The sequence below is a fragment of the Leptonychotes weddellii genome, chromosome 6 (assembly GCF_054177405.1).
Source record: "Leptonychotes weddellii isolate Sample4059 chromosome 6, ASM5417740v2, whole genome shotgun sequence".
NCBI classification, from domain to species: Eukaryota; Metazoa; Chordata; class Mammalia; order Carnivora; family Phocidae; genus Leptonychotes; species Leptonychotes weddellii.
The window spans coordinates 105,271,174-105,296,369 of record NC_138374.1 but is presented as its reverse complement, the minus strand read 5'-3'; the positions used below and the strand labels follow the sequence as shown (position 1 = coordinate 105,296,369).

Below are 25,196 nucleotides of genomic sequence, written 5' to 3'. Positions count from 1 at the left end.
AAGACACAGAAATGTCTATGAAATTCTTCAAAAAAACAATGTTGTCCCTGACTTTTTATTTTCGTCTAATTCAAAAGCAACAGCTTTCATCCAGATGTGCGATGCATAGTACATGAAATTATATTCTAGGGAATGTTGGCAAATACTTCTTGAAAGACCGTATTGCCTGAGAATTCTTTTCTGAATCCTTAACCGTAAGACACATCCAAATAAGAAAATAAGTTGGCCAACAGTTGTAAGACACTACTGATTCTATCTATGCATTCTGATTTCAGAAATGTTAAAAGTATAAAAAAAGGGTGTATTTGGAATCAACTGAAATGTGGTATATGTAGATGTGGGCACGTGTATTTGAGAACTAGTTCATTTTCTTAGCACTGAACACCTAGTAAATGGATTTGTCTTCCTCTTCTCACTTTGTCTGCCATTCCAAATCTATCCTGTATCCTTTTCCACTTTCTCATTTATCCAAATACTGAAGGCTTCCTCCATTCCTATAAAACCAAATTCAAACCGGGTGACATGGCACATGGCACTTCAACCTTTTTTTCTTTAAAGATTTTATTTATTCACTTGACACAAGGCGAGAGCACAAGCAAGGGGAGTTGCAGGCAGAGGGAGAGGGAGAAGCAGGGTTCCCACTGAGTGGGGAGCCCGACGCGGGACTGGATCCCAGGGCCCCAGGGATCATGACCTGAGCCGAAGGCAGATGCTTAACTCACTGAGCCACCCAAGCACCCTTCAACCTTCTCTTTAACAAGGTTCTACCGTCTTGATCCTCAATCCTCCATTCTATGCCCCTTTGCCTCTCAGCCCCCATCCCTCCTTTCAATTTTAACCTACATGAATCCTTCCAAAGATCTTCATCCCTTCTTTAGAGTATTATGTATTTATCTATTGCCATTTACTGCCAAGTGATTTTTTCTTATGCAGTTTTTACCTGCTTATCTCCTAGCCAGAAGCACAAGTTCTTTAAGGAAATTGTAAAGTATTTAATAATCCTTGTTAGTAACTATGCTCACAAATAGCAAGAACCAAAAGAAGCAGGTTAACCTGTAATTACATAATGTAATGTTAATGTTTGTAACAAAAAAATTTCACAGCCATTGATTATTTCATGTTAGTGAGGCTTTGCTGTGTTACCCTTTCTATTTCTATTGCAATTTTTGCCCATCTTTTTCCTTTCACAATACTATCCTATAACCTGGTCATCCCGTACACCTAGCAACACTTAAGCTGCAATTTCCCTTTAATAAAAACACCCGAAGTCTACATAACCCAACCTAGTATAGGAGGGGAGGCCACATGCACAAAACAATGAAGCAGATATTAAAATTAGTTTATTTTTCTACTTAACTTTTAATAAATGAGAAGAAACACAGTAGTCTGTCTCATAAAGAACATTTATAATACATAACAATCCATAAAGCCTCATGGTGAGGTAGGAACAGCTTTGGAAAACAACGCACGGTCATAAAACATACAAAAAGTTAGGTAAAATGTTGCAGCACTAAAGGACATTTTATCTGCATCTGCATTTAATGAGATGATAGTTGCATTTAACTGTGCCACGTCTGGCCCAAAAGACAGGCTATGGTCGACACAAAACAACACAACATGGAAGTTTCATAAAGAATCACAGAATACATTGATACACTTCATTGTGCTGTTTCAAGGCAGGACCATAACACGGCAATTTGTGTCTTTTTATATATAGCCACATAATAATTGTATGTTACATTCCCTTCAGCATCTTTTTGCCAAAGACACTGGACCACAAAATTTTTGGTTTAAAAGTTTAAACTGAATGACATACAAAAGGCTCTTGTGCCAGTGAAAATGACTGCTAAATATTCCAGAGCTTGTTAGTAAAACAAAATAGCATTGCCACATAGTATCTGTAGAGCTACATCAAAATAGTGCTATTACAATTCCCGTTTCAGATGGCCAAACACTGCATTTGACAGTTTTCCATTTAAAAAGCAACCAAAAAACCTCCACCTTCCCAAGAGTTTTAACACTGTTTGATGCCTTAACTGAAACTGAATATTTATTAAAATAAATATTTCTATATTGTAGAATTATTCTCCCTATTTGTATATGTGTGAACATCTTAAGACAGCAGGTAAATGACATTTGTATCATTCAAATGATATCTGCTTATACACAGTAAAAGAATCTTCAACTTAATACCAGTTAGCCTACTAAATACTTCACATTAGGTTCCATAGGCCCTTTTCCCTCAAAACCTTCAAAAATTCAAAATTAACCGAGCATGTTAACAGGATACAAACATGTTAACATAGTCTTCTACCTACTGAGATTTTTCCAAGGTGCTCTTGATGGAAACTTTTCCTATTCAAATTACATACCTTAGTTATTCAAACATTGTTTTCTAAAATGCTAAAATTCATACACCAAAGTTTTTGCCCTTTTTTGACTTTTTTTAAGGTTCTAGTCCGTATTTTCACAATGCAGATGCCCTTCAAAAAACTCTTATTAAACAATCACAGAAGCTGAAAGGTGGCAACAGAGAAGGAAATCTCTCCTCACTAAGGCGGCATTTGGCTTGGAAAAATTGGAGTTGTTTTATTTCAGGCACGTGCAGCACCTCCTTTTCACTAAACTGAGACAACAGACAAGTTTCTAAACACATATTCTAAATACACTGATCTTGCTCAAATATAAAAGAGCCAGCAGGAGAGATGCACCTCCTAAAATTGATGCATTGCTAAAAAACAGCATATTTAAATATTGGGTTTAAGTCTCCTAAAAATTCAGGGTATTTCCCTCATTTTCTTTCAGGAAGGAATAAGCTATTTTGGAAATGACACTTAAATCCCACAATATTTAAATATAAAAGCATTTTTTAAAAGATAATGCTAAAAATGGGTTAGAAAGTGCATTGTCAAGAAATAAATAATTCTCTGCTAAAACTCAAAAGGTGAGTCAGTGCCCACGGATTTTGCTATTATGACAAAGTCCTTTGAAAAAAGAATTCTATGGTACCACTTTGTTACATATAAGCGATTTAAAAATTATGAAAAGTGAAATAACTGAAATCTAAAGGCTGTTACCTTCAAAGCACTTCTGGAAAAAAAAAAAAGCCCTTGTCCCATGCTTATACACCATTAAAAAAAAAATCCTCATTTAGCTGATGTTTTATACATTATACAACCTTTAAGAAAGACCCAATAAAGCATTTGTCAAGAAAACCCCACTGAATGTATTTTACCAGTTATCCTATTATATGTGTCATTACCAAAATGTTTCTGTAACATAAATTGTTTTAAGATCTTAATAAAATGGTTTGTAGTTTTAAGTGTTGAATCAGGAATGTACGTGATACAGTACAGTTTGAAGCTCTCTCCTTTACCCATATGATGAGATTCCCGAATTTCATGTTTAAAAAATTTTTTTTGCAAAATTCAAAGTAACTTCCAGTTTAGGAATTGAATTACACAATTATCAGATAAGAGTATTAAAAGATCAAGATGTATTGCAAATTGGTGGGTTATGGTTTTGGCCCATTATAGCAAATGTGAACTTACAAACTGTGTTCCTAAAATTACCTCATTCTCATTGGAAAAATCGGCTGTTCTTAAATAGGCCCATTGCCAGCAATAGGCTTATACTAGAAAAAAAACACACCATCTACCACAAAAGATCCCTTTAAAAAGTTAACTGTCCAATGCCAACACTTTCATCTTAAGACCCATTAAACAATGAATTATTTCAAATCCCAAAAGAGAGCCATCCCAAAAGTAGTCAGCTATAAAAATTACTGAAGTAGTCAGGATACCTTATTTCTAGAAAAATAGAGCTATACATGATAACTGATATTAATATTCATCCTTATGAGGACAAAAATCTAGTTTCTTCACAAAGCATAACCCCTCTCTGTCAAGAAAAATATAACTTAAATATCCTTAAATAATATTTGTGTATGGATTCGAAACCCATAGCAACAATGAAATAGCCAAGAACAATTTCCTGTGTAGATACTGTGGCATCTTACAAAATAAGCCACTATTGCAAGATCTGAGCAATGTCAAGACAGGATGACCTACAGAATCTTAATTACTAATTTTGCCTTAACTTTGTTTTTTAAGAATTTAATATCCAAACTGCATTAACCATTAGATTTCCTTTTTCTCCTAAGTCAATGGCTCTGGGCAAAGCACAAGAACTGCTGGTTGTACTCGAAAAAATCTCCATTTGAATCCATTCACGATTGGTCACCATGAAATGACTCTAATTTTTGCTTAAGTATCTACAATTTGAAAGATTACACGAATAAGCTTGCATTTAACATGTAACTAAGAGATTAGCTTTAATGTCCTTAAAAATATTTACCGTATATATTTCATAAGTAAACTTTCAGCTCAATGTTCCTAATGCCAATCTTTCAGAGAAAGTAATGCTGGTGAATATGTCCACATTTTAGACTAACTTTGGTAAAAGAAAACATGAGTTAAAATTCTCCCAATAATTTAAAAATGTGGTCTGAATATTAACTTACAACAATCTAAATATTTAATTTGGTAAACCTTCTCCTCTGCTATTACTCTCTGTATGCCCTATTATATGTAAACTGTAGTTCAACTTGTTAATTATCTCAACTGCTTATTTAGAATAATACTCAGCAATATAGAATCCTGGATAGTAACTGATCTTTAGTATTACAAATACCCCATGTAAAGAAAAAAAAGGAACTTCTCCTAATAATATCCATGAGTCATTCTGAAAAACATGCTATGTAATGATTTCAGAGGGCAAGTAAATATTACCTAAAACGTCAAAGGAAGCAAACCTGTTGATGATTTTTCAAGTTTAGTGATTATAATTCTAAAAAACAAAGTGTAACACTGGGGGGAAAGAAAAGCAGAGAAATTCCAGTAACAATTGTAATTTATTTATCCCCCTAATTAATTTTTTACCATGGAAAAACGGGAAATCAAATGTCATTATGTTATATAAGGTTTATACTTACTTTAAACAAAAATGTAACATAGTGTTAAAACTGGCTTTCCAAAATTGTTACAGCATAGCTGTACTCTGCACTAATAATCACAAAGTTGTAATATAGAACTCTGTTAAGCAGTCCCATTATGTTCTTACAAAAATAGAATTAAACTGTGTGACCAGACAAGGACTTCAATTACACTACTTGGCAAACTTAGAATTTCAATGGAGTCTTTTTCCTCTTGCAGTTTAAAGCAAAAGTCAAATATCACATCTTTCTCAAGACTCACAAAGATGATTCAGGTTGTTTGTTTGGCATTTTTTTAATCTCTATCACAACAGCAGGGATGCTTTCAACTTTAGTCCTCCTGGGCTTCTTCTCTAGATTGTCACTAAGTTCTAGACAAGAAATGCTAACTGTTGGGGCCTTTTCTGCATCCTTTCCAGAAGGGGCTTGTGGCCGTGTCCCACAACATTGCTTCAAAGCACACTGAGTTCTGCAGGCAAGTTCACATGGGACTACACTTGATTTAGAGCCTACACTAGCAAATTCAGGCTGAATGGTAGTAGCGTGAATTCCGTGATTATGAAAAACGTCTTTAATGATTTTGGCCACCTGCATGTATGATGTCGGGTCTTCACATTTTATGTGAGCAGTGGCAATGATTCTGCTTCCAGCAAGTTGCCAAACATGTAATTCATGAACTTCCTCAACTCCTTCAACATCTCGAAGTTCTTTTATCAAATTTTTGATATCAATTTGTTTAGGAACAGTTTGTAGAAGAATAAGAGCAGATTCCTTAAGTAATGGGTAAGTTGTGTAAAGAAGTATACAAACCATTACAATGCAAAGAGTTGGATCTAAATATAGCACCCAGCAAGGACCGGCCTCATAAACTGTTGCATGAGTACTATTAACTATTTCTACAAATGCTTTGCAGGGGTCAGGGGTACATGGATTCACACAAAACTCCCCTTCAGGACAACCCTTCCAAGAAAAGTAAAAGACCAAGGCATTTACTACTACAATCACTGAACCCAAAGCATCTCCAAAGACATGCAGAAAAACTCCACGCATGTTAAGTTGTCCAGCCTTATCATCATCTTCCAATTCCACATGGTCAGGTTCTCTGATAAGATTCCCATTCACTTGTACTTCCACCGCATCATTTCTGGACTTTTCTGGATCTACAAAGAAAGAAAAAATGCTGTATCAAATACATGAAAGTGTTCATACAAACATCTTCATCTAATTCCATTTTAGTGAAAGAGGTGAACATTTTTCATGAAACGTAATTTAAAAATGTGCCCAGGGCAGTTTAGTATAAACTAACATATTGGGAACAAGCCAGGGCATAACGGCCAGGGCTAAATCAAGTCATTAGAAAGATTATTGCCTCCCTATTCTAACCACCCTCCTACCTCCCCACCTCCAAAAAAAAGTTCATCTTTTCTGTGAGGGGGTGGGGGTGCTGTGAACATTCCACTATGCTTTTTGGCATATACAAAAAGAAAACATAAAATTGAATGCTATCTCCCACAAACTAAATGCAACTATGGAGAAGTCTACTACAAATGCCTGATTTGACCCACAGCTCCAGTCACTCTTTGTCCTGAAGGTGGTGTGGCTCACTCAAACTTTTATCATGAATAGAAACCACAGAATCTCTTGGTGGAGAGGGTTTAGAAACTGACAGATCAAATACAAACCCATCAACAATCATAAACTTCAGGAAAAGTTGAAATAAATGGTCTCCATCTACTCTACCAGTTCTTAAACCAAATGTACCCATCTTTTAAAGGAATTACTGTATACACACCAGAACAGCTTAATTTTCTTTGGAATAACACCTTGCAGAGTGGGAGTGAGGGGAAATTCAATTGTTTATTAAACCTTTTCAGTGTACAAGTTCAATTTCATTAACATGATATCCTGCATCTTCAAAAAAGAACAAGTTGTCTATGTAGTATCATACCACTAAGCAAATAAATGTAAATGAAAAAAAATTGGAAGGAAATACACCAAATTGTTAACATCATTAGAGCCTGGGTAGTTGGGCTTTGGTTGATTCCTTTTCCCGGCTCTTTTCTTTCAACATTTTCCAAATTGCCTTCAAGAGCAATTATATTTAGAATGAAAAGCATCCAGTAAAAAATAAGATGAGTAAGTTACCATCACTTTTATTTTAGTATGATTTTGGAAAGTCCTAAGTGAAATGTTAAACACTACCAAACTGGTCCTAAATCTAGGATTTGCAAGATTAGGCTCAGACTTTAGATAATTAACTGAAATACACATTGCCATTCTTAAAAGAAACCTCTAACCAGGGTTTTGAGCTCAGGAGAGTCAATGGCTAGACGGCTCTGAATATAATATTGAGAAACTTGTTTAAAGGGCACAAGAACTACTTGGGCAGGGCAAGGTTTCAAATGGCCAACAACTAAGGATGAATTGGGGATTCTCTCCGTTTCCCAAGGGGTGGCGGCCAAGAAATTTACCTAGGAGGCACTTACGATTCTGTGAAAACCGAAATCAGACAGTCTCTTGAAAGAACCACTCGTAAGGGCGGCCCAGGGCGGCTGTGGACTGCAGCGGGCTGACGGCCCCCTCCCGACCCTCTGCCCACTCTCCAAACCACAGTCCCCACCGCCACCTCCAGCCGCGCGCCCCGGGTGCTAGCACCCGGCCGAAAGGGGTCCTATTTCCTCGTGTGCCCCGCGGGTGCGGGACCTGGAGGGCCAGAGGCGGCGGCGGCGCGGGCACCAGGGGGCGTGCGGGCCATCCCGCTCAGGGCCAGGCTAGGGTCCGGGCTTCCCCTGACCCAACCACCTGCGGTGGCCACTCTCTCCTCACCTGGCCGGTCCAGTTTCAGCCCGTTGGAGTTGCTGCTATTGGACACCAGGGTGTTGGTCTCCTCCTGGTCGGGCCTCTGCTCGCCCGGGGTCACGTTGTCGTCGCTGTCCCCGGTGCGGTTGCTCTTGCCGCGGACCCCCTTGGGGAGACCGTGACCGTGACCCCCGTGCGAGTGGCCGTGGCCGGAGTCGTTGCCGAAGCCGCTGTGATGGTGGAAGAGGCAGAGCCCCATCACGTTGACCAGCAGCCCGGCCACGCCGACCCCGAGGACCACGAGCGGCTGCTGCATCTCGTGCGGCTCGATGAAGCGCTCGATGGCCTCCAGCAGGATGGCGAAGCAGAGGCCGGTCAGGAAGATGGCGTTCACCAGAGCCCCCATCACTTCGGCCCGGATCCAGCCGAACGTGTTCTTCTGGGTGGCGTGGGTCCGCCGGGCGAAGCGCTCAGCCACCAGCGCCACCACCAGCGCCAGCACGTCCGACAGCATGTGAAAGGAGTCGGAGAGCATCGCCAGCGACGCGGTCACCCGGCTCACCACCACCTCCAGCACCATGAACATGAAGGTCAGCATCAGCATGCACACCAGCCGGCCCCGGTTCCGACCCCAGCACCCCATGGCTGCGGCTCAGGGGGCCCAACGAGCGCGGCCCCGCGGCTACACTGGCGGTGGCGGCGACTCACCGGCGGCCGGCGACCCGGCGGCGGAGGCGGGAGGGCGGCGCGGGGCTCTCGCCGCCCGACCGGGCCGCTCGGGAAACCTCTGAGTGGCCTCCGCGGCCGGACGGGGACGAGCCCGGGGTCAAGCCGCCGAGCCCCCGCGCCTGCGGGCGTCCCCGGCGGGCCGGCAGCTCCTCAGGCGTCGGTGCTCAGAGCCGGCGCGGAGGCCCGGCTCAGCCCCAGCAGTCCCCACACCCACAGCTGGGCGGCAGAGGCCGAGGCGGCCGAGGCGGCGGCGGCGGCCGAGGCGGCGGCGGCGGGGCGCTGGGGCTCCCGGAGCCCGGGGACGAAGAGCCGGAGCAGGAGCAGAAGCAGGCAGGCGGCGGGGGCGGGCGACGGGCAGCTCCGCGCTACGAAGGCTCCCAGCATCTGCAGGGCTCTCCGCACAGGTCTTCCCCTCGCTCGTCTCCTCCGCTGTGGCTCGGACCGGGAAGCCGACGCCTGAAGAGCTAAAAAGGCGGCGGCCACGGCAGCTGCACTCGGCCCGGTCTCCGGCGCCTTCTTCGCCCCCCCTCCTTTGCAGACGGTTTACAAAAAAACTTTGCTTTGCACTCGGAACCCCCGTTTTCACACGGACCCGAGCGTGACAAGGCCCCGACGCCCCGCCCACCAGGCCCGGCACGCTTCCCCATTGGCCAGAACCCCCTCACGACAGCCTCCGCACTCCGCCCACCCGCGCTCGCTATTGGGTGAAGGCTCGGCGGGGCGGGAGGGGGCGGTGTCGAGGCTCCAACAGATGGGGGCGGGGCCTTTCCCTCCAGGAGCCGGGCGTGGGCCGGGGGCCGCGGCCGGGTGCAGCGGCGGGCGTCGTGGGGGAGGGTAGGGGGCGCGGGCCGCGTGCAGCAGGAGGGGGAGGGGCAGGCGGGCTCCCCCGGCGTGGCCGGGCCGCTGCTCAGGCCGTGCGGGTCCTCGCGGCGCCCCGCACACCTCCGGGGGCCGGGCAGCAAACAGACTTTGATCCTCCGAGCTGAGTCCACGTGGTGAAGGGAGGCTCGGGAGACAAGTTGACCAAAGTAAAGCCATTTTGGTATTTAGGCTGACCCTTAACCTAAAAGTCAGCAGGTCATAAAAAGAGTCACAAGATCCCACTCATGGAAGACCACAAGACCCGACTCCCTCTGGCAGTAAAAGTCATAGAGGCTGGACATTCTTAAAATTGCTCCCTGTGGGTAATTCCACAACCCTAAGACAACAGAAAAACTCACCGCTCAGTGTAAATGATAAAGTTAAGCAGTAAGCCCCTTTCTATACGTCAGCCAATTAAAAAAAACAACTTAAAAACCGTTAGAGGCAAAGGGGGGGGTCTTCCTCACCTGGGAGGAGAGACCGCTACTTTATCTATGAAGTAGCCCCTTTCTTCTAGATACACCTTTGTCCCTTTCCCTAAATGGCTTGCTCTTGAATTTTTTTCTCCGCAAAGCCAAGACCCACTCCCCCCCCCCACCCCGCGAGGGTCCTGAGACCCTCCCTCTCGCGGCGTCCACCGGCCGGCGTCAATAGAAGAGACCAGAGACCCCGACCGCTGTATGACGGACGGCAGCCAGGGAGGGGCCGAGAAGGGGAGCCGGTGGGTGCGGGGCTCCCGGGTTCGCCCTCCTGTCGAGAGACCAGGGGTGCAGCCGACGCGTTCATAAAGCGAGTGCTGCTGCACACCGAGCTGAGGAGTTAGACTTCCGAGCGGTCCTGCAAGGGGCATGAACTGAATCTTTAAAAATGTTTCAGTAAAGCAGACCACCCCTCTCAGCACCATCCCTAGGAGACCTTGTGTAACATCAGATATTTCTGTCACTGATTATCTAAGGACAATGTAGGGTACAGACGTCAAGCAGGAGCAACCCGGCTTCTGGTCCTTGCTTTGTCACTAGCCAGCTGTGTGACTTTGGGAGAGTCAACTAATCTCTCTAGACCTGTTTCTTCATCCATAAAGTAAAGGATTGGGCAAGAGGAACTCTTAAGATTCTTTCTGAGTCTAAAATTCTAAGACTCTATGATTTAACAAACATTTTATTTATAGGCTACAATGAGCTCAACCCTGTGTTGGTTGCTGTGGGGAAGGGGAGGGGCAGTTAAGAATACAGAAGAATGAGCTTCCGGCCAGGTGGAGGTAAAATATAAACATATAAAATGTTTACGTTACGATGAAATACTCAATAAATTGTGCCAACACGAGTTTAGAGTGCATACATATACACTGTGCTCTGAGTGGAGATTAGTTCCTCTGGAAGTGAAGATTTCCTGTTCCTAAAGTGGAGGGGTGGCTGGAATCAGAGTAACCTAAGCTGGACCCCAAAGGCCTCACCACAGCTCCAGAATGGGAGGAAGAACCCCCACGTTCTGGATTGCTACAAGACAAAAGCAGTGCTAGCCAGTGCCTCGGGATCTATATATAAGGCTAGTTTGGAGCCATGTTATTTTGCATTTTAAAAAATATTTCTATTTTTGTTTTTTTATTTTTTTACCCATTTGTATGTGGTGTGTTTCTCATTTCACTGTCCAAACTACAGAGCTGGATCCTCATCTTCTATTTCTGTTCGGCAGTCATAAAAAAGAAACGAGAAAAGTTTCCAAGACAGTAGAAAAGGAGGATTGATAGGATTTAATGATGAATTGGGAGGGTGAGAACTAAGGAGGAGAATTTAACAGATATTTCAAATGTTTTAACCTGCTAAGGAAAATATGGCTTTAAACAAGTGAGGAAGCTGGGGGAGAGGGTGGAGGGAGGAGCTGATTTTAAGGGCAAATAGCCCGTTTTTAATGTGCTAAATTTGAAATGAAATCTGGACAGTGACAGTGCAAAGGAGTGGGGAGATGGGTCTTGGGAGTTCACAATCTCCCCTCCTTTGTATGGACGATTGACATTTAACTGATCATACTGTGCAAACACAGCTTCAAACTTCCTTCCAACCAGCCGCTCCTATCTAGAACTTGGGGAGCCACTTATGGGTCAAGATATCCTATGGAAATGGCCAAGAGGCAGTTGGAAGACCATTCTGCCGCCTATTGGGAGCTGCTGTGGCCCTTTATTTAAACAATGGATTTCTCCAAATGTGAGAATTTATGCCCAAAGAGGAACCAATAAGGAGATGTAGAAGGCAGCGGTGCTCAACAAATAGGACAGCAATCCCTTCAATAACTAAGCAGACTGAATGGGAAGATATTTAGACCCATATAAAAACAGGCTCGGGTGCACCTGGGATGGCTCAGTCAGTTAAACGTCCCATGCTGGATTTCGGCTCAGGTCATGATCTCAGGGTCAGGAGATCAAGCCCTGCTCAGGCCCAGCCCCTGTGGAGCCTACTTAGGATTCTCTCTCGCCCTCTGCTCCTCCCCTCCCCACCTCTTGCACTGCCAGGCACTTGTGCTCTCTCTTTCTCTCTAAAAAACAAACCAACCAACAAACAGGCTCTTAGGTTCAATTCAACCCAATAGTACCCATTTTGTACAGACTTTTCTTTCTCTTGTGTAAGCCATTTCATAATGTGCTTTATTCTCACATGTAAAGGGGGAGAGGAGGGGGGAGCTACATTTTCCAGGTTGTAAGGAGTTATAATCCTGCCCTCCACAAAGAGTAATACCAGCAAAACCTTTCAGTTGAATAAACTTTTCTTCCCCCTCACCCCCTAGCACTGTGTAGTCAAAATACTTTGGTAGCTTGACTCCCATTTGTCCTTTGTCCTTTGTCAGCTGGTAGGCCTTTTCTGGTGTTAACACAGCCAGCAGTGGGTTAACATGGAGGGAGACTATACCATTACTCACCAACAACCCTGGAGGTTGTGGTCCCTGGTTGAGTAAAATGGCTTGGCTTTTTCTTCCTAAATTTTGAGAACTCTCCGATAATTTGCTTAGTATCCAAACTGACTAAACTCAGCATACTTTTTTTTGTTGTTGTTCAGCATACTTTAAAGATGAGAGAATAATGCTCCTTTTGGAAAGAGACTGCCAATTTGAATGAAAAATCAAATGTGTAACACAAACTGCAATCTCAAAGGCCCCTAAAGACCCCTCCCTGCTCTCAATGCCAAGCTCCTCCCACCTGGAGCTGCCCAGCGCAGGAAGCTAGCCTGAAGACGGTCCATCCCAATGTAGGTTTCTGAGGACCCTCACAAAAAACCTGCTACACATGGACACACCTCAGAATCTCGGTTATCAAAACTCATGACTGCACCATGGGAAGAAGAAAACCATGTGAAAACCAGATTGCATCTGACTTTGGTTGACAGTAAATCACTTCTAATGTTCAATCTTCAAGCAAAAATGATGCGGGAAATGGACCTGCTTGGGTTTTTTTTTGTTTGTTTTGGAACGTACTTGAATAATTATTACAAATATACAGTAAAATCTCTAGCAACAACATGAGGGCCAAGGTTTGAATTTCTAGCTGCTCCCTGAGGGAACAGGCAGTAGAAAAAAGAATAAACAAGTAACAATGCAGTAATAAAGCCTAGAGACATCACAAAAGGGTTCAGGGGTGTAAGGGAAACCATATGAAAGAAAGGGTCAGAGCAGGAAACCTTATGAGGAAGCAAAGGGGAAACAGGAACAGTGTAAAGTAGAATGTACATTGAGAGGCCCGGGACAATCGCTGAGCTTTTTGTACTTGGTTAAGCTAAGGAATGGCAGGTGAGAGTGAATATCAAAGGAAAGCTCATTTTTCCTGGAACCTGAAAACTGGATCAAAGTACTCCAGTCATGCCTGGAAATTAAATCTAGAAGTAAAAGCAGTGACACCTATACAGAAAGGCTCGTTAAAGACATTTGTGAATTTCTTGCGTGCAGTGTCACATTAGACCAGCAACTGTTGAAGGCTCAGGTAGTCAGTTTTAAGGATTAGATGGAATGCCCGTTCTTTCTTTAGCCCTTCTACTCTAGGGGCTGGAGATTGTAATTAAAGTACAAAGAACAGAAGTTCAATTTTTTTTTTTTTTTAATTTAAAAGCATGTTTCTATGACTCTCTCCATTACTTGCCTGTAAAGAGGATGCTGACCAGTAGAGCATCTTGAAAATATTGCACCCCTAATGAGTTTTAGAAAGGCCAGGGAACTGGTCTTTTAAATTACTATGTGACTTCGGGGGCACCTGGGTAGCTCAGTTGGTTAAGTGTCTGACTTGGTTCAGCTCAGGTCATGATCTCAGGGTCTTGATTCAGGGTCCTGATTGAGCCCTGAGTCAGGCTCCATGCTCAGCGTGGAGTCTGCTTGAGATTCTCTGCCTCTCCCTTTGCCCCTTCCCTTGTTCACTCTCTCTCTCAAATAAATAAATAAAATCTTAAAAAAAAAAAAGTTACTATGTGACTTCGGAGAAGTTATTAAACCTCCCTGGGCCTTGCTTTCTACATCTTTTCGGCGAGTGGATGAAAGAGATGGCCTCTTGCTGGAGTTAGGAAGTAAGGGGGGTGCTGCTCTCTGTCTGACACTCTCGGCTGGGCCCGCTCAGGCTACCTATATTTGGGATCCCCATGGACCCAGGGCTGCATTTTCAACCTGCAGACTCAGAAACTGTGTTTTTATCATTTCACCTGCTGGGGGGACAGATTCCCATGGATTCAACATGGACTAATTTGCTGACTGGATCCCTGGTCTGTTCACTTTCTCTGTCTAGAAGGGAAAGCCCATTGCACCCAGCCTGCCTCCCCGTTGGTGGACAGGGCCAGTCAGAAGCAAGGCTGCCCAGGGAGGAGAGAACTAGACCAGCAGGTGGGCCTTCTGTGGAGGAGAGCATTTCTACTCTCTCTCCAAGGCTATAAAAGTCTCCTGCCTGTCTCTGCACACACTCTCCCCTCCTGCCCCTGAGTTATACTGCAAAGTACACATCCTCCTCCACCACCACCACAGCGCAATCCTTCCGAGGCCTCCCAGTGTTCTGGGAAAAACCCAACCCAAGTGCATGGGGCTGGGTATGGTCTGGCCCTGGCTGCCCTCCCCAGCCTCAAGCCACCACCTAACAGGACTGGCCCACCATCATACTCCCTCCTGTGAAAAGGCCTGTGCACACACTGTTCCCTCTGCCTGGGACACTCTTCCATCCCCTTTCCCCCACTGCAGCTCTTGCTTACCCTTCAGCTCTCAGCTCAAGGGCCATTTCCTCAGAGAGGTCTTCTCTAACACCTCTGACCAGGTCAAGTCTCTCTAGTGCAAGTGCTCTTGGCTCCTTGGACTGATCTTTTGTGGCACAGACCAATGACACAATATTTATCCATGTCACTATTTGGTTAGATTGTGAACTCCCTGTGGGCAAGGGTACTGTGTGCTTTTGCTCACTATTATATCCCTAGCCAGCCTGGCTCAGTCAATGTTTGTTGAATGAATGTATGTTAGTAAAGCCCCTTTCTCAAGCTTAGTAATTCGTGCATTCAGTCAACAGGACCCGAACATTAACCCATGGTTCCCCATCTGCATTTGAACATGAGAATCCGAGCAGCTCTTCCTTCTGGGCAGTGTTGGAAACACCATGACATTTTCTTATTAATTAGCTCATCTTCTTTACTTCAAGCAGACTTTTGCTGTGATGTTATCTCACACAAGATGCAATTAATTGGGTGAAACTGGGACTCAGCCTTGAAAGCTGCCCTATGATAACATTCTAGGTTCTCACAGGTTTCAAAGCACTTCCGCATTCCCTACTTAAGGTACATGACGACTCTGTGAAGTTTGCCGAGTGGATCCTACAGATTGTGGACTGAGATTCCAAGATATGAAGAAATGTGCTCAAGGTCCCATGGCTTGTGAGGCCCTAACCGCACCAAGAACGTGTTTATTTTTAACTTCATACCCAAATTCGGGGGGAACAAACCCAGTTTGAGGCTCAAAACCTAACGTGCACTAACTACTCTAGATTCTGGTGTTCATCTCAGTTCTAAAAGTTTCTGGTTCTAGGATTTTCTTTTTAATTTGTAATTACTATAAGGACCAAGGGGAGGTGGCCTATTTGTGAGTGACATCTCCTTAACAGGTCACTCCAAAGTCTGATGCCCTAGGGGTGTGTTCCAGAATTGGGGCCTGTTCACACATCATTCGGTAGAATGAGTCAGTTCATCAGTTAATCTGGTTCTATCCACTTCTGTCTTTCCATTTCTGTCACAACTGAGATGCCTTCCAAAGGAATAACAGTGAAAAACGGACCCTCACCTGAGGTGCCGTGGTAAACTGCAGGTTCTGATTCAATGCATTCAGTGAGAGCTGTGGTGGAACCTGAGATCTGGCATTTCCAGCAAGCTCCTGCAGGATCCCGATGTAGGTGGCCCCCAGACCACACTTTGGAGGACAAATGTATTAGGAAAAAGAAAAATTTTTTTAACCCCGGAATGATATTACATGGAGTTAAGATAGTCTCCTCAAACTGAAGAATGTTTTAATTTTACTTGTTAATTTTATATTCATGTGCTAGAGTTGTAGTTGAATTTCATTTTGTAATGGATGATGTTACTTCTGTATTGAAAACTTTTTAATGATTCAAATGTCTTATCCTTGTAGGAGAGCATTCCTTAAGATGTATCAAACTCCAGGTGTGAAGAGGCATTTCAGTTTTTGCTTTCACTGTGGCAGAAAAAAAAAAAATGACCTTAGAGCTTCTGGAAACATTTCGATATTCTGACTAGCATTGATGGCTCCTGAAGTCTGAATAATAGGTTGGGCTGAGGACTCAGAGTATGACTGGGGGTCCCTTGGACTCAAACCATTTATTATCCAATAGGAAATGCTGTTTCATCAGGCATTCCTGAGCAAATATCAGAAGGAGCCTAAAACACTAAAAGTGAATAAGGGGGTGTTTAATATTCAGGGTGTACAGGAGCAGTGATAGTCCCCAAGAAGAGTAGATGAGAGGTAAGACTAGAGATGTTTCCCTCCGCCTGTCTGCTGATTCTGGAGGAAGAGAGCAAACATCTAGCTTCATGGTGGCTGCATCGATGACCATTCCCATGAGTCCTTGTTATTGACTTTATTTATGCTTTAAGTTGGCTTCAAGGCTTCTTCCATCATAAGGTCAGAGTTGACCATCTCTTAACCTCAAGAGAGACAGCCTTCAGTCCCCAAAGTGCCATTGTCTTAAAAGCGACCGCAATCAAAATTATGGGGATTGCATTTCTAGGCACTGCTCCGGTGCCTTCCAATTTGAGAGCAGTCCTTTAATGGAAAAACCAGTGTCTGCTAAACTGGGGCAAATGGAGATTGTCGTCTCTCCCAGTTGCCTCCTGGAATGGCACCCAGGAAGATGGCAGAGCTATGTCTAATGGAAAAGGGAGTCTGGCTCCACATGTTGGGATGAAAAGAAGGATGAGCTATTAAGTAATCCTCTGTTTCTGTGGCCAGCTCTGCAGTCTAGGCCTACATATCTCTCATAGCAATTATGTGAGCGCTCCTAATAGGCCTCCCACTCCTGCCCTCCTCCAATCTACTTAACACAGTGCCTTCGGATCAATATTCCCATACATCACTGCTCACATGATGTTGTTCAAAACCCTCAGTGGCTGCCCATTATCCACAGAATAGGGCCTTTTATCTAGGTATTTAAGGCATCCTGCCCATGACCTTAACTGGTTCATCCAAACTTATCTCTCACTCCTCCTCAACACAAGCCCACCTCTCAAGCCAAATTATCTCAAGTAATGCTTCCAAGTTAGCAAATGGCTCCGTGCTTCCATTTCCTCAATGTGGACCAAAATAATAACTTACCTTATTGGGTTATTGGGAATTAGGTGAGTTAATACGTATAAGATGCTTAGGACAATGCCTGGCACATGGAAGGGGCCTGTGATGGGTTGGATGGTGGCCCCCAGAAGATATGCCTGCATCCTAATTCCTGGCTGCTGTGAATGTTACCTTATTTGGAAAGGGGTCCTTTGAAGATGTAATTAAGGATCTTGAGCCATTATTATCATCAGTTAATCCCCAAATGTGCCTTTCCTTTCTCCTCTCAGCATCATTTTTTATCTCACTGTTCTCTTTAAGTAGCACAGTACCTTGCAATTACAGAATAAATATCTATCTATTGAAAAAAATATCTATTCAAAGAAAGAAGAAAAGAAAGAAAAGAAAAGAAAGAAAGAAAGAAAGAAGAAAGAAAAAGAGAGGGAGGGAGGGGGGAGCAAAAGAGGGAAGGAAAGAAGGAAGGAAGGAAGGAAGGAAGGAAGGAAGGGAAGGAGAGAGGGAGGAAGGAAGGGAGGGAAGAAGGGCAAGCCTACTCCTACCACTTACTTGGTATTACATGCCCACAGTAGCTTTTCCTGATTGTCCTATTCTATAAATTCTAGCATACAGTTACAAGAACAATCATTTGATACTTGTCACCTGCTGTCCTGTGGTGTACCTTTGTGTGTCTCTCTCTTCCCAAATCTTCTTGAGAAGAGGGATTATTTCTTTTATCTTTCTGTCTCCTCAGGGCCTAGCAAGTAACTCAAATCCATGACAAGAATAATAATCCCATCGTCAAAAGCTTGTCCACTAATTTGTTACTCGTTCTAGAGTTTCCCCAAGCCCTAGCATTTATCATATCCTTGTAAATGCTAGCAGTTTGCTCCTCCTGTCAACTGCCTTTCCCAACCAGCACAGAACCTTTTAGTTCCCACATATTTCAAGGAGCAGCAAATGGAAGATGAGCTTGAACAGTCTAATTCTTCTACTGGGTAGCTTGTGTTGAAGTAAGTGGGCTATAGGCCCATACCTAAAAAGCTTTTCCTTACACATACAGAGATGTTGGTTTTCCTGGAGTTTCTCAGGGTGGAATCATTTGATATTCGTTCACTCGTGAGTCTGTTTTCTGGGTGACCCACATAATTCCTTGTTTTGGTTGGTGAACCCCTAAACTGCAGGGAATCAGCTCAGCCTTAAGTTTCTTGCATCTGATGACAATTATTCTCATGACTCAATGTAGGTCATTCCTTTTCTTTTTTTTCCCTCCACACAGTTTAAGAACTCAGACTGACCACCACTTGCTAATGTGATATCAGACTGACTTTAAAAAAAAAAAAGAAAGATCTTCTTATTTGAACATATTTTCAAATTTAGGAAGTTTCAAGGGACCCCCATTTACCTTTTACCTAGATTCACCTATTCTTAACATTTTATCCCATTTGCTTTAGCACTGGCCCCCTCTCTCTTTTCTCTCTTGAACCATGTGATTGTAAGCTACATACATCAGGATTCTTCACCCCTAAATATTATGTGCATTGCCTAAAAACAGAAATATTCTCAACATAACCATAGTACATTTACCAACTTCATTAATTTACATTGGTACCGTCCATATTCTAATGCTGTCAGATAATCTAATAATGTCTTTTTTTTTTAAGATTGATTTATTTATTTGAGAGAGAGAAAGAAAGAGAGAGACCACGTGCAAGGGGGAGGGGCAGAGGGAGAGAGAGTCCCAAGCAGACTCAGCACTAAACGTGGAGCCTGAGGCGGGGCTCGATCTCACAACCCTGAGATCATGACCTGAGCTGAAATCAAGAGTCAGCTGCTTAACCGACTGTGCCATCCAGGCTCCCCAATGTCTTTCATAGCATTGTCTACATCCCCGCCTCAACTTATACGCAGCATCAAGTCTAGGGTCAGGCTTACATTTGGTTGTCTTGTCCACCTTAGCTTCCTTTAATTTGGAACATTTTCACAGCCTTTTCTTGTTTCCTGTGATGTTTACATTTTTTAAGAATACAGTTTCCCTCACCTTTTTTTTTTAAAGATATTTTCATATTGCATTTGTCTGATGTTTTGTTTGTACATACTTGGCTGGAATGTTGCAAAATTAACATTTTGTCCTTCTGAGAGTATCACAGCTGGAGACACACAATGTCCATCTACCCTTTACCGGTAATGTAAATTTTTCACACGCATCAAGGTGTTGTTCAATTTTCTCTACTGTGCAATTAATTTTTTTACCTCCCTTGGACTAATAAGCAGCCTTTGGGGAGATGCTTTAAGACCATGCAAATGTCTTGCTCATTAACATTTCTCCCTTAGATTTAGCACATATTGATGGTTCCTGCCTAATCCCATCTTTACTCTGATGATTGCCAAAGGATGATTTTCCAGCTCCAGCAATCTTTCCAACATTACCAGTTAATCCTCAGTATTCTACTTATCTATCATCTATCATCTGTCTATCTGTCTATCTATCTATCTATCTATCTATCTATCTATCTATCTATCATCTATCATCATCTGTCATCAGGCAACTCATGAATCCTATTTTTCAGTGGTTTATAATTCATCATTGCACTTAATTTTGGTGCTGAATTTGTCCCAGACTTAGTCAGTGGGAACCCCCTTCAAACTGGTTCTTGTGTCAGATAGATATTTAATTAAGGTTTCTTTCTGGATTTTGATTAGAAGATAAAGTACAAGACTTTAATAGTTATTCTATGCACCTTAGCATAACGGGAGAGTATGTAATACAGTGGTAAAGGGTTTGGGATCGACATAGATCTGGGGTCTATTCTGGCTTTCCTATTTACTGGCGATGTTTCTGGGTAGATTACTTACTCTCTCTATGCCTCAGTGTCTTCACTGTAGTGTGATAATATTAGGACCTACTTCACAGGGCTGTTGTGAGAATTAAGTAAGATAATGTATGTAAGCTGCTTAGTAGAGTAACTAACACTTGATACACGTGGGCTAGTACCATTATTTAATTTCCCCCTATGACAGCTTGTGCAGGGTCTGGGTTGTCTCAACTGCTGCTTCTGCTTCCTAGGGCTAACAGACACCATCCAAAAGCCACTGCAAACTCACATCTGTCTAACCTTTTAAAATACATTTCAACTAACTGAATTGTTGACTATTGTGGGTCTCCAGGAATCCAGAGATAATTTAGCCCCACTTTCCTTTTGTTGATAACGAGGAGTCTGAGACCCTGAGAGGTTTGTTGGCTGCTTGCAGGTCACCCAGAAGAGTGGAAGAGCCAGGAGGGCTGCCCAGTCTTCAACTAAGTGCTCGGGATGCCATTCTTTATCTCTACCATGATCAAGCACAGCATTCATTTGGTTTCTTTTCCCAGTCAAGGGGTATTATTCAGAGCATCAGTGGGAAAGCATCTCATTTTCAGCATGACTCATCCTTGTTCCAAGATTACCATGCTCCACTTTCATTCTTTGCCTCCCACTCAGTTTCACATCCAACCAGAGCCCTGAGAGTTGGTGCCCTCTCGGCCCCCCACCCCACCCTGTCCCCCGCGCCCCCCTGCTGCACGTTCACCTCCCTGCCCAGCCTGTCCCACCATCCTCAGATTCCACTGGCCACTTTTGTTGGACTCTGGTTTAAGAAAGGCATGTCTTCCTGAAATACCACCCTGATCTATGTTGAAAATAGAATAAAGAAATATACTTAAGTTGCAGCAGACGTACAGGGACAAGTGTTTGTCCATATGCCTCTGACATTCCATTAAGGTCCGAGCATTATAGCAAAAAGCACGTATTTCTGGACATATATATTTTATTTCAAGTTCCTCCAAAAGAAATTAGGGGTTCTTCTGATGTGTTGGGATGTTGTTGAACAAAATAGCAATGGGAATACCCGTGCCATTGGCTGACTCTTGGGGGATCTTTTTATTGTGCCAAGATTTTCAGTTTTGTGCTGTTTTTTGAAACATGCTCTGACCTGTATAATTTGATTCTTGCTTACATCAAAATGCTAGTAAAATACTGAAATATTTCCAGATGGAATGATATGATGTCTGGGATTTGCTTCAAAATAATCCAGGATGTGGGAAAAAGTGGGTAAGGGGATAGGTGAAGCAAGATTGGCCATGAATTGATCAAGTTTGAGGCAGAATGATGAGTACATAGGGCTTCTGCAGCTTTTTATATGATTGAAGTGATCTATAATTAAAAGTTTTAAAATTAGGGGGCACCTGGGTGGCTCAGCTGGCTAAGCACGACTCTTGATTTTGGTTCAGGTCATGGTCTCAGGGCTGTGAGATCAAGCCCCAAGTCAGGCTCTGCATGGGGCGTGGAGCCTGCTTAAGATTCTCTCTCTCCCTCTCCCCCTGACCCTCCCCTACTCTCTCTCTAAAAAAGAAAAAGTTTTAAAATTAGTTTAAATTCTCATAATTTGCTTTTTTACCTTCCCCCACCCGTTTGTTTCTTTTTGTTTGTTTGTTTTTCACTCTACTTCTCCCAAATCTGGCATTTCTTTTTAAAGATTTTATTTATTTATTTGAGAAAGAGTGAGAGAGAGATTGAGATCATGAGCTGCGGGGAGTGGTAGAGGGAGAAGCAGACACCCTGCTAAGCGGAAGCCCAATGTAGGACTCAATTCCAGGACCCCGGGATCATGACCTGAGCCAAATGCAGACTCTTAACCAACTGAGCCACTCAGGTGCCCACAAATCTGGCATTTCTCGAAATCCAGCTCAGGCTGTGTACTCTTCAATAAAAGCTTCCTGACTCCTTCTATCTACTAAAGCACTAACACCACTTAGCACCTAAATGTGGGTTGCCTTGCGTAAGTCTGAGTTAGTCTTGTGGCCCAACTAGCCTGGATTAAGGGCAGGTTAAGGGCAGATACTAAACCTTATATTTTGGGGTAAACCCCACATTGGTTGGCCTAAAGCTGGGCTCAGTCAGTGCTTCTTAACTGATGGACATGCTTGTTGGTATACTGGAAGAGATTGGTGAAAAGGGTTCTGAAAGGTGCTGATGTAAAGAACAGGCCGTGTATTTGCCCTATTTTTTCCTTTAAAGCTCTTCTGCATAGTTTGAAATACCTCATTTTATCCTTTAGGAAGAGCTGTCTTAAGAGAAATTCTTCTTCCAATTGAAGCATTTCATGTTAGTAGTCATTTGAGAACAATCAGTGCAAATGCTAGCGGATAGTTTACCCTCAAAAGAGACTTAATAAAATAAAACCCGATACAAGGAATTAATCTTGGAGCTCTGCATCTCCTCCCACTGCACTAATTGAAGGAGGCAGTAGGGTGGGAAAATATCAAGAAGAAAATGTCAGTTGTTAGCTTTCAAAATTTTGCCTGGGGAGCCACGTACGAACCGTCTCATTTTCGGCTTGTCCCTGCTGGTTTAATGCAGGGCAAGAGCCAAATTCAAAGGGAGTCTCATTGAGCTGCCGTTTGCTTATTAGTTTCCTCTTATACACCGGTCTTTCCAAATGCTTAGAACTAGTGCTTTTTCAGACCAGGGGAAGAGCCACCACAAAGTTGGAAAGAGTCCAAGAAAAGTTTCTCCATCTTTCTTCTCCCATTGGGAAGCACAGGGAAATCATCACTGTGGTGAAGCCTTCTCCCATCTGTTAGTCGTCCTGGGAAGGAGACTCCCCAGCATCCCCCTGGATCAGATTTTACTTCAGTAATAGCCCCCAGAAGCAGAAACATCCCTCCTCATCAACCCACCCAGAAAGCCTTCCTCCTTGCAGTTGCCTTGGTCACGGACACTCTTGCTCAATATCTTCTGCATTTGTAACCCCTATGATTTGTCTCTCAGCTTTCTCTTCTCCAGAGAAACTAATCCCTGGAGAGGATGGGTCACGGAAGTACAATTGTCTGGCATTCAGGCAGAGCATAAAAGAGCCCCAAATACAGAACATTCTGCCTTCGCCTGCTGGAGCTTCCCACAGAGCCTCTCCTAGTGGGTCTTTGAAGACTTCCCCAGAGCCAACTCTTCAATCGGACAAGTGAGTCCTCATGATAGAGAAACACTGTTCTCTGCATTAAACACTGGTTGGGAAGGTAGAAAGAGTAACAGCAAGAGAGAGTTTGGTGAGACTTAAGGAAGAACTGCAGGGACCAAGAGGTTGGAGGCATTATGAAGCCCTTGCCCCCAGACAGTCATTACTCTTGGATGGTTCCACTGTTCACCTGCAGTGAAGCAAGTGAACCAAATGATCTCTTGAAATCCCTTCTAGTTATAGTGTCCTTTGATTCTAGACACCCAGCAAGTTTTCCTTCTGCTCTGCTTGTACTCTGAACTCCATGTGAGTGACCTTGGCTGGGCTTTAATCACTCAGTCTCTAGATTTCCTCAACTGTAAAACACAGGTGGTTGTAACGGGTGACAAGTCCAAGTGTCCAGGAAGCAGTAGGACCCATTGTTGCCAGATTTCTGCTAAACGAGGAGTGCTTTTGAGATGGTTGATAATGGTGCGTGGCTCAGTTCCTACAGACGGGCCCAGCATAGAGAGGTTGGGTGGATGTTTTCCAGAGTATCCAAAGAATGTTTTCCTCCAGGAGTAATACATTTTGGTATTCTTTTAGGTGTGCTATGAATAAGAGGGATTTCTTTTTCCAAAAGGGAGCTCTGAAGCAGCTTATATTCCTTTTCCCCAACACCCTGAAATGCCTTCTAACTACCGGATGAGTTAAACATATATATGATGCAGGGTACGCACTGTCTCTTAACAAATACTTATTTCTTGATTGACGTTGTGGGGGTCCATCTCCTGCCTTCATTGGAAATGCTCATATTCACTTTCTGTGGCTCTGGGAGAAAAGACGAGAAGGGATAGCAGCACAGAGAAGCCGCTCTGGGAAGCTATAGCAAAGACCATGACTTTGAGCCCCAGGTTTTGTAAACAAGCAACCACAACCACAAACCACAGGGCATTAGGAATAAAGGCGCGGCAAACAGAGGGAGCCACGTGTCACACATTTCCCTGTCTTGTCTACTACAGTGGAATACAAAGGGCAAGTGGCCTTGGTTTGGGGAAAATGAAGGACAGAGAGGTCTGACAGCTGTTATAACCAAATGGCAGGTTTGTCTGTATACATCACTGAACGGTGTTCCCGAGCACAGACTGGAGCCACACTCCATTCTTCAAGGTGGGCACTTGCGTAATGGAAGATAACTAGCTGTTTGAGCAAGAATACCAATGTCTTTGTACTTCTACTTGTATAGTGAGAAGAACGCTGGGTCCGAGTCAGGAAACCTGAGTGCTAGCCCTGGCTCTTTTACAGATGGTTATTGTCACCTTAAACAAATCGCTTTCTCTCTCCAGGTCTCAGTCTCCTGTCTGCTAATTTAGGGATTAATCCAGGATGATTCAGATGTTGCGGCCCCACACTAGACCTCTGGAAGCAGCCTCCAGAAGTGGGGCCTGGACAAGTGAAGTTCGCAAAAGCTCCCCCAGGGGATTCTGATGTCCACACTGAAAAAACTACTAGATTCAGAGGTTGGTGACTTCTAGGATTCTCTAAGATTGAGAAGAAAGAAAACAATTCCATAGGTGGCTCTATCAAGTTGACAGTTTATCATTTAGCTGAATTTAGGGCACTTCATCTCCAAGCATGGTTGGAGGCTCAACTGCTCATTTGCACACTTTCCCCAGGTAGTGTTTGGGCTTGGTTCTGAAAGTTTATACTGTATAATGGGAATGCCAGTGTTCTCAAGCCTTGAATACATTAAAAAATAATTAAGATAATTCTATAATTACCAGACATGACTTCACTGGGTTACCCTTATTCTAAAGGAATCTGCTGAGGATGCTTATTTTCCCCTTCTGGAGATGTGATCTACAACCTCAAAAATTCTCTACGAGGGACTTCGGAGAGAACTGTCCAGCTGAGCTACACTCACAGCTCTTCTTAGTCTGAGTACTTTCCCTAGAAGGTCTTGTACGCATCTGTGGGTTGAGAATGGTAATGAAATAAAGGTAGCATTTGGCCAGAGAACCCCGGAAGGCCCAGATCCTGGCCTCTGGCCAGCAACTCCTCTCCATGA

The 25,196-nt window shown here is 43.6% G+C and overlaps 1 protein-coding gene across 1 annotated transcript; it reads right to left on the bottom strand.

Annotated features, from left to right (window-relative positions):
- Positions 1–1,318: 1,318 nt before the first annotated feature.
- On the bottom strand, positions 1,319–9,078 carry SLC30A1 (solute carrier family 30 member 1). Its single transcript, XM_006748713.3, has 2 exons — positions 7,820–9,078; positions 1,319–6,153 (listed from the first exon to the last, which is right to left on the bottom strand). The coding sequence occupies exons 1-2, from the start codon at positions 8,433–8,435 to the stop codon at positions 5,252–5,254; spliced, it is 1,518 nt and encodes a 505-aa protein (XP_006748776.1). The 5' UTR covers positions 8,436–9,078; the 3' UTR covers positions 1,319–5,251.
- Positions 9,079–25,196: the final 16,118 nt, after the last annotated feature.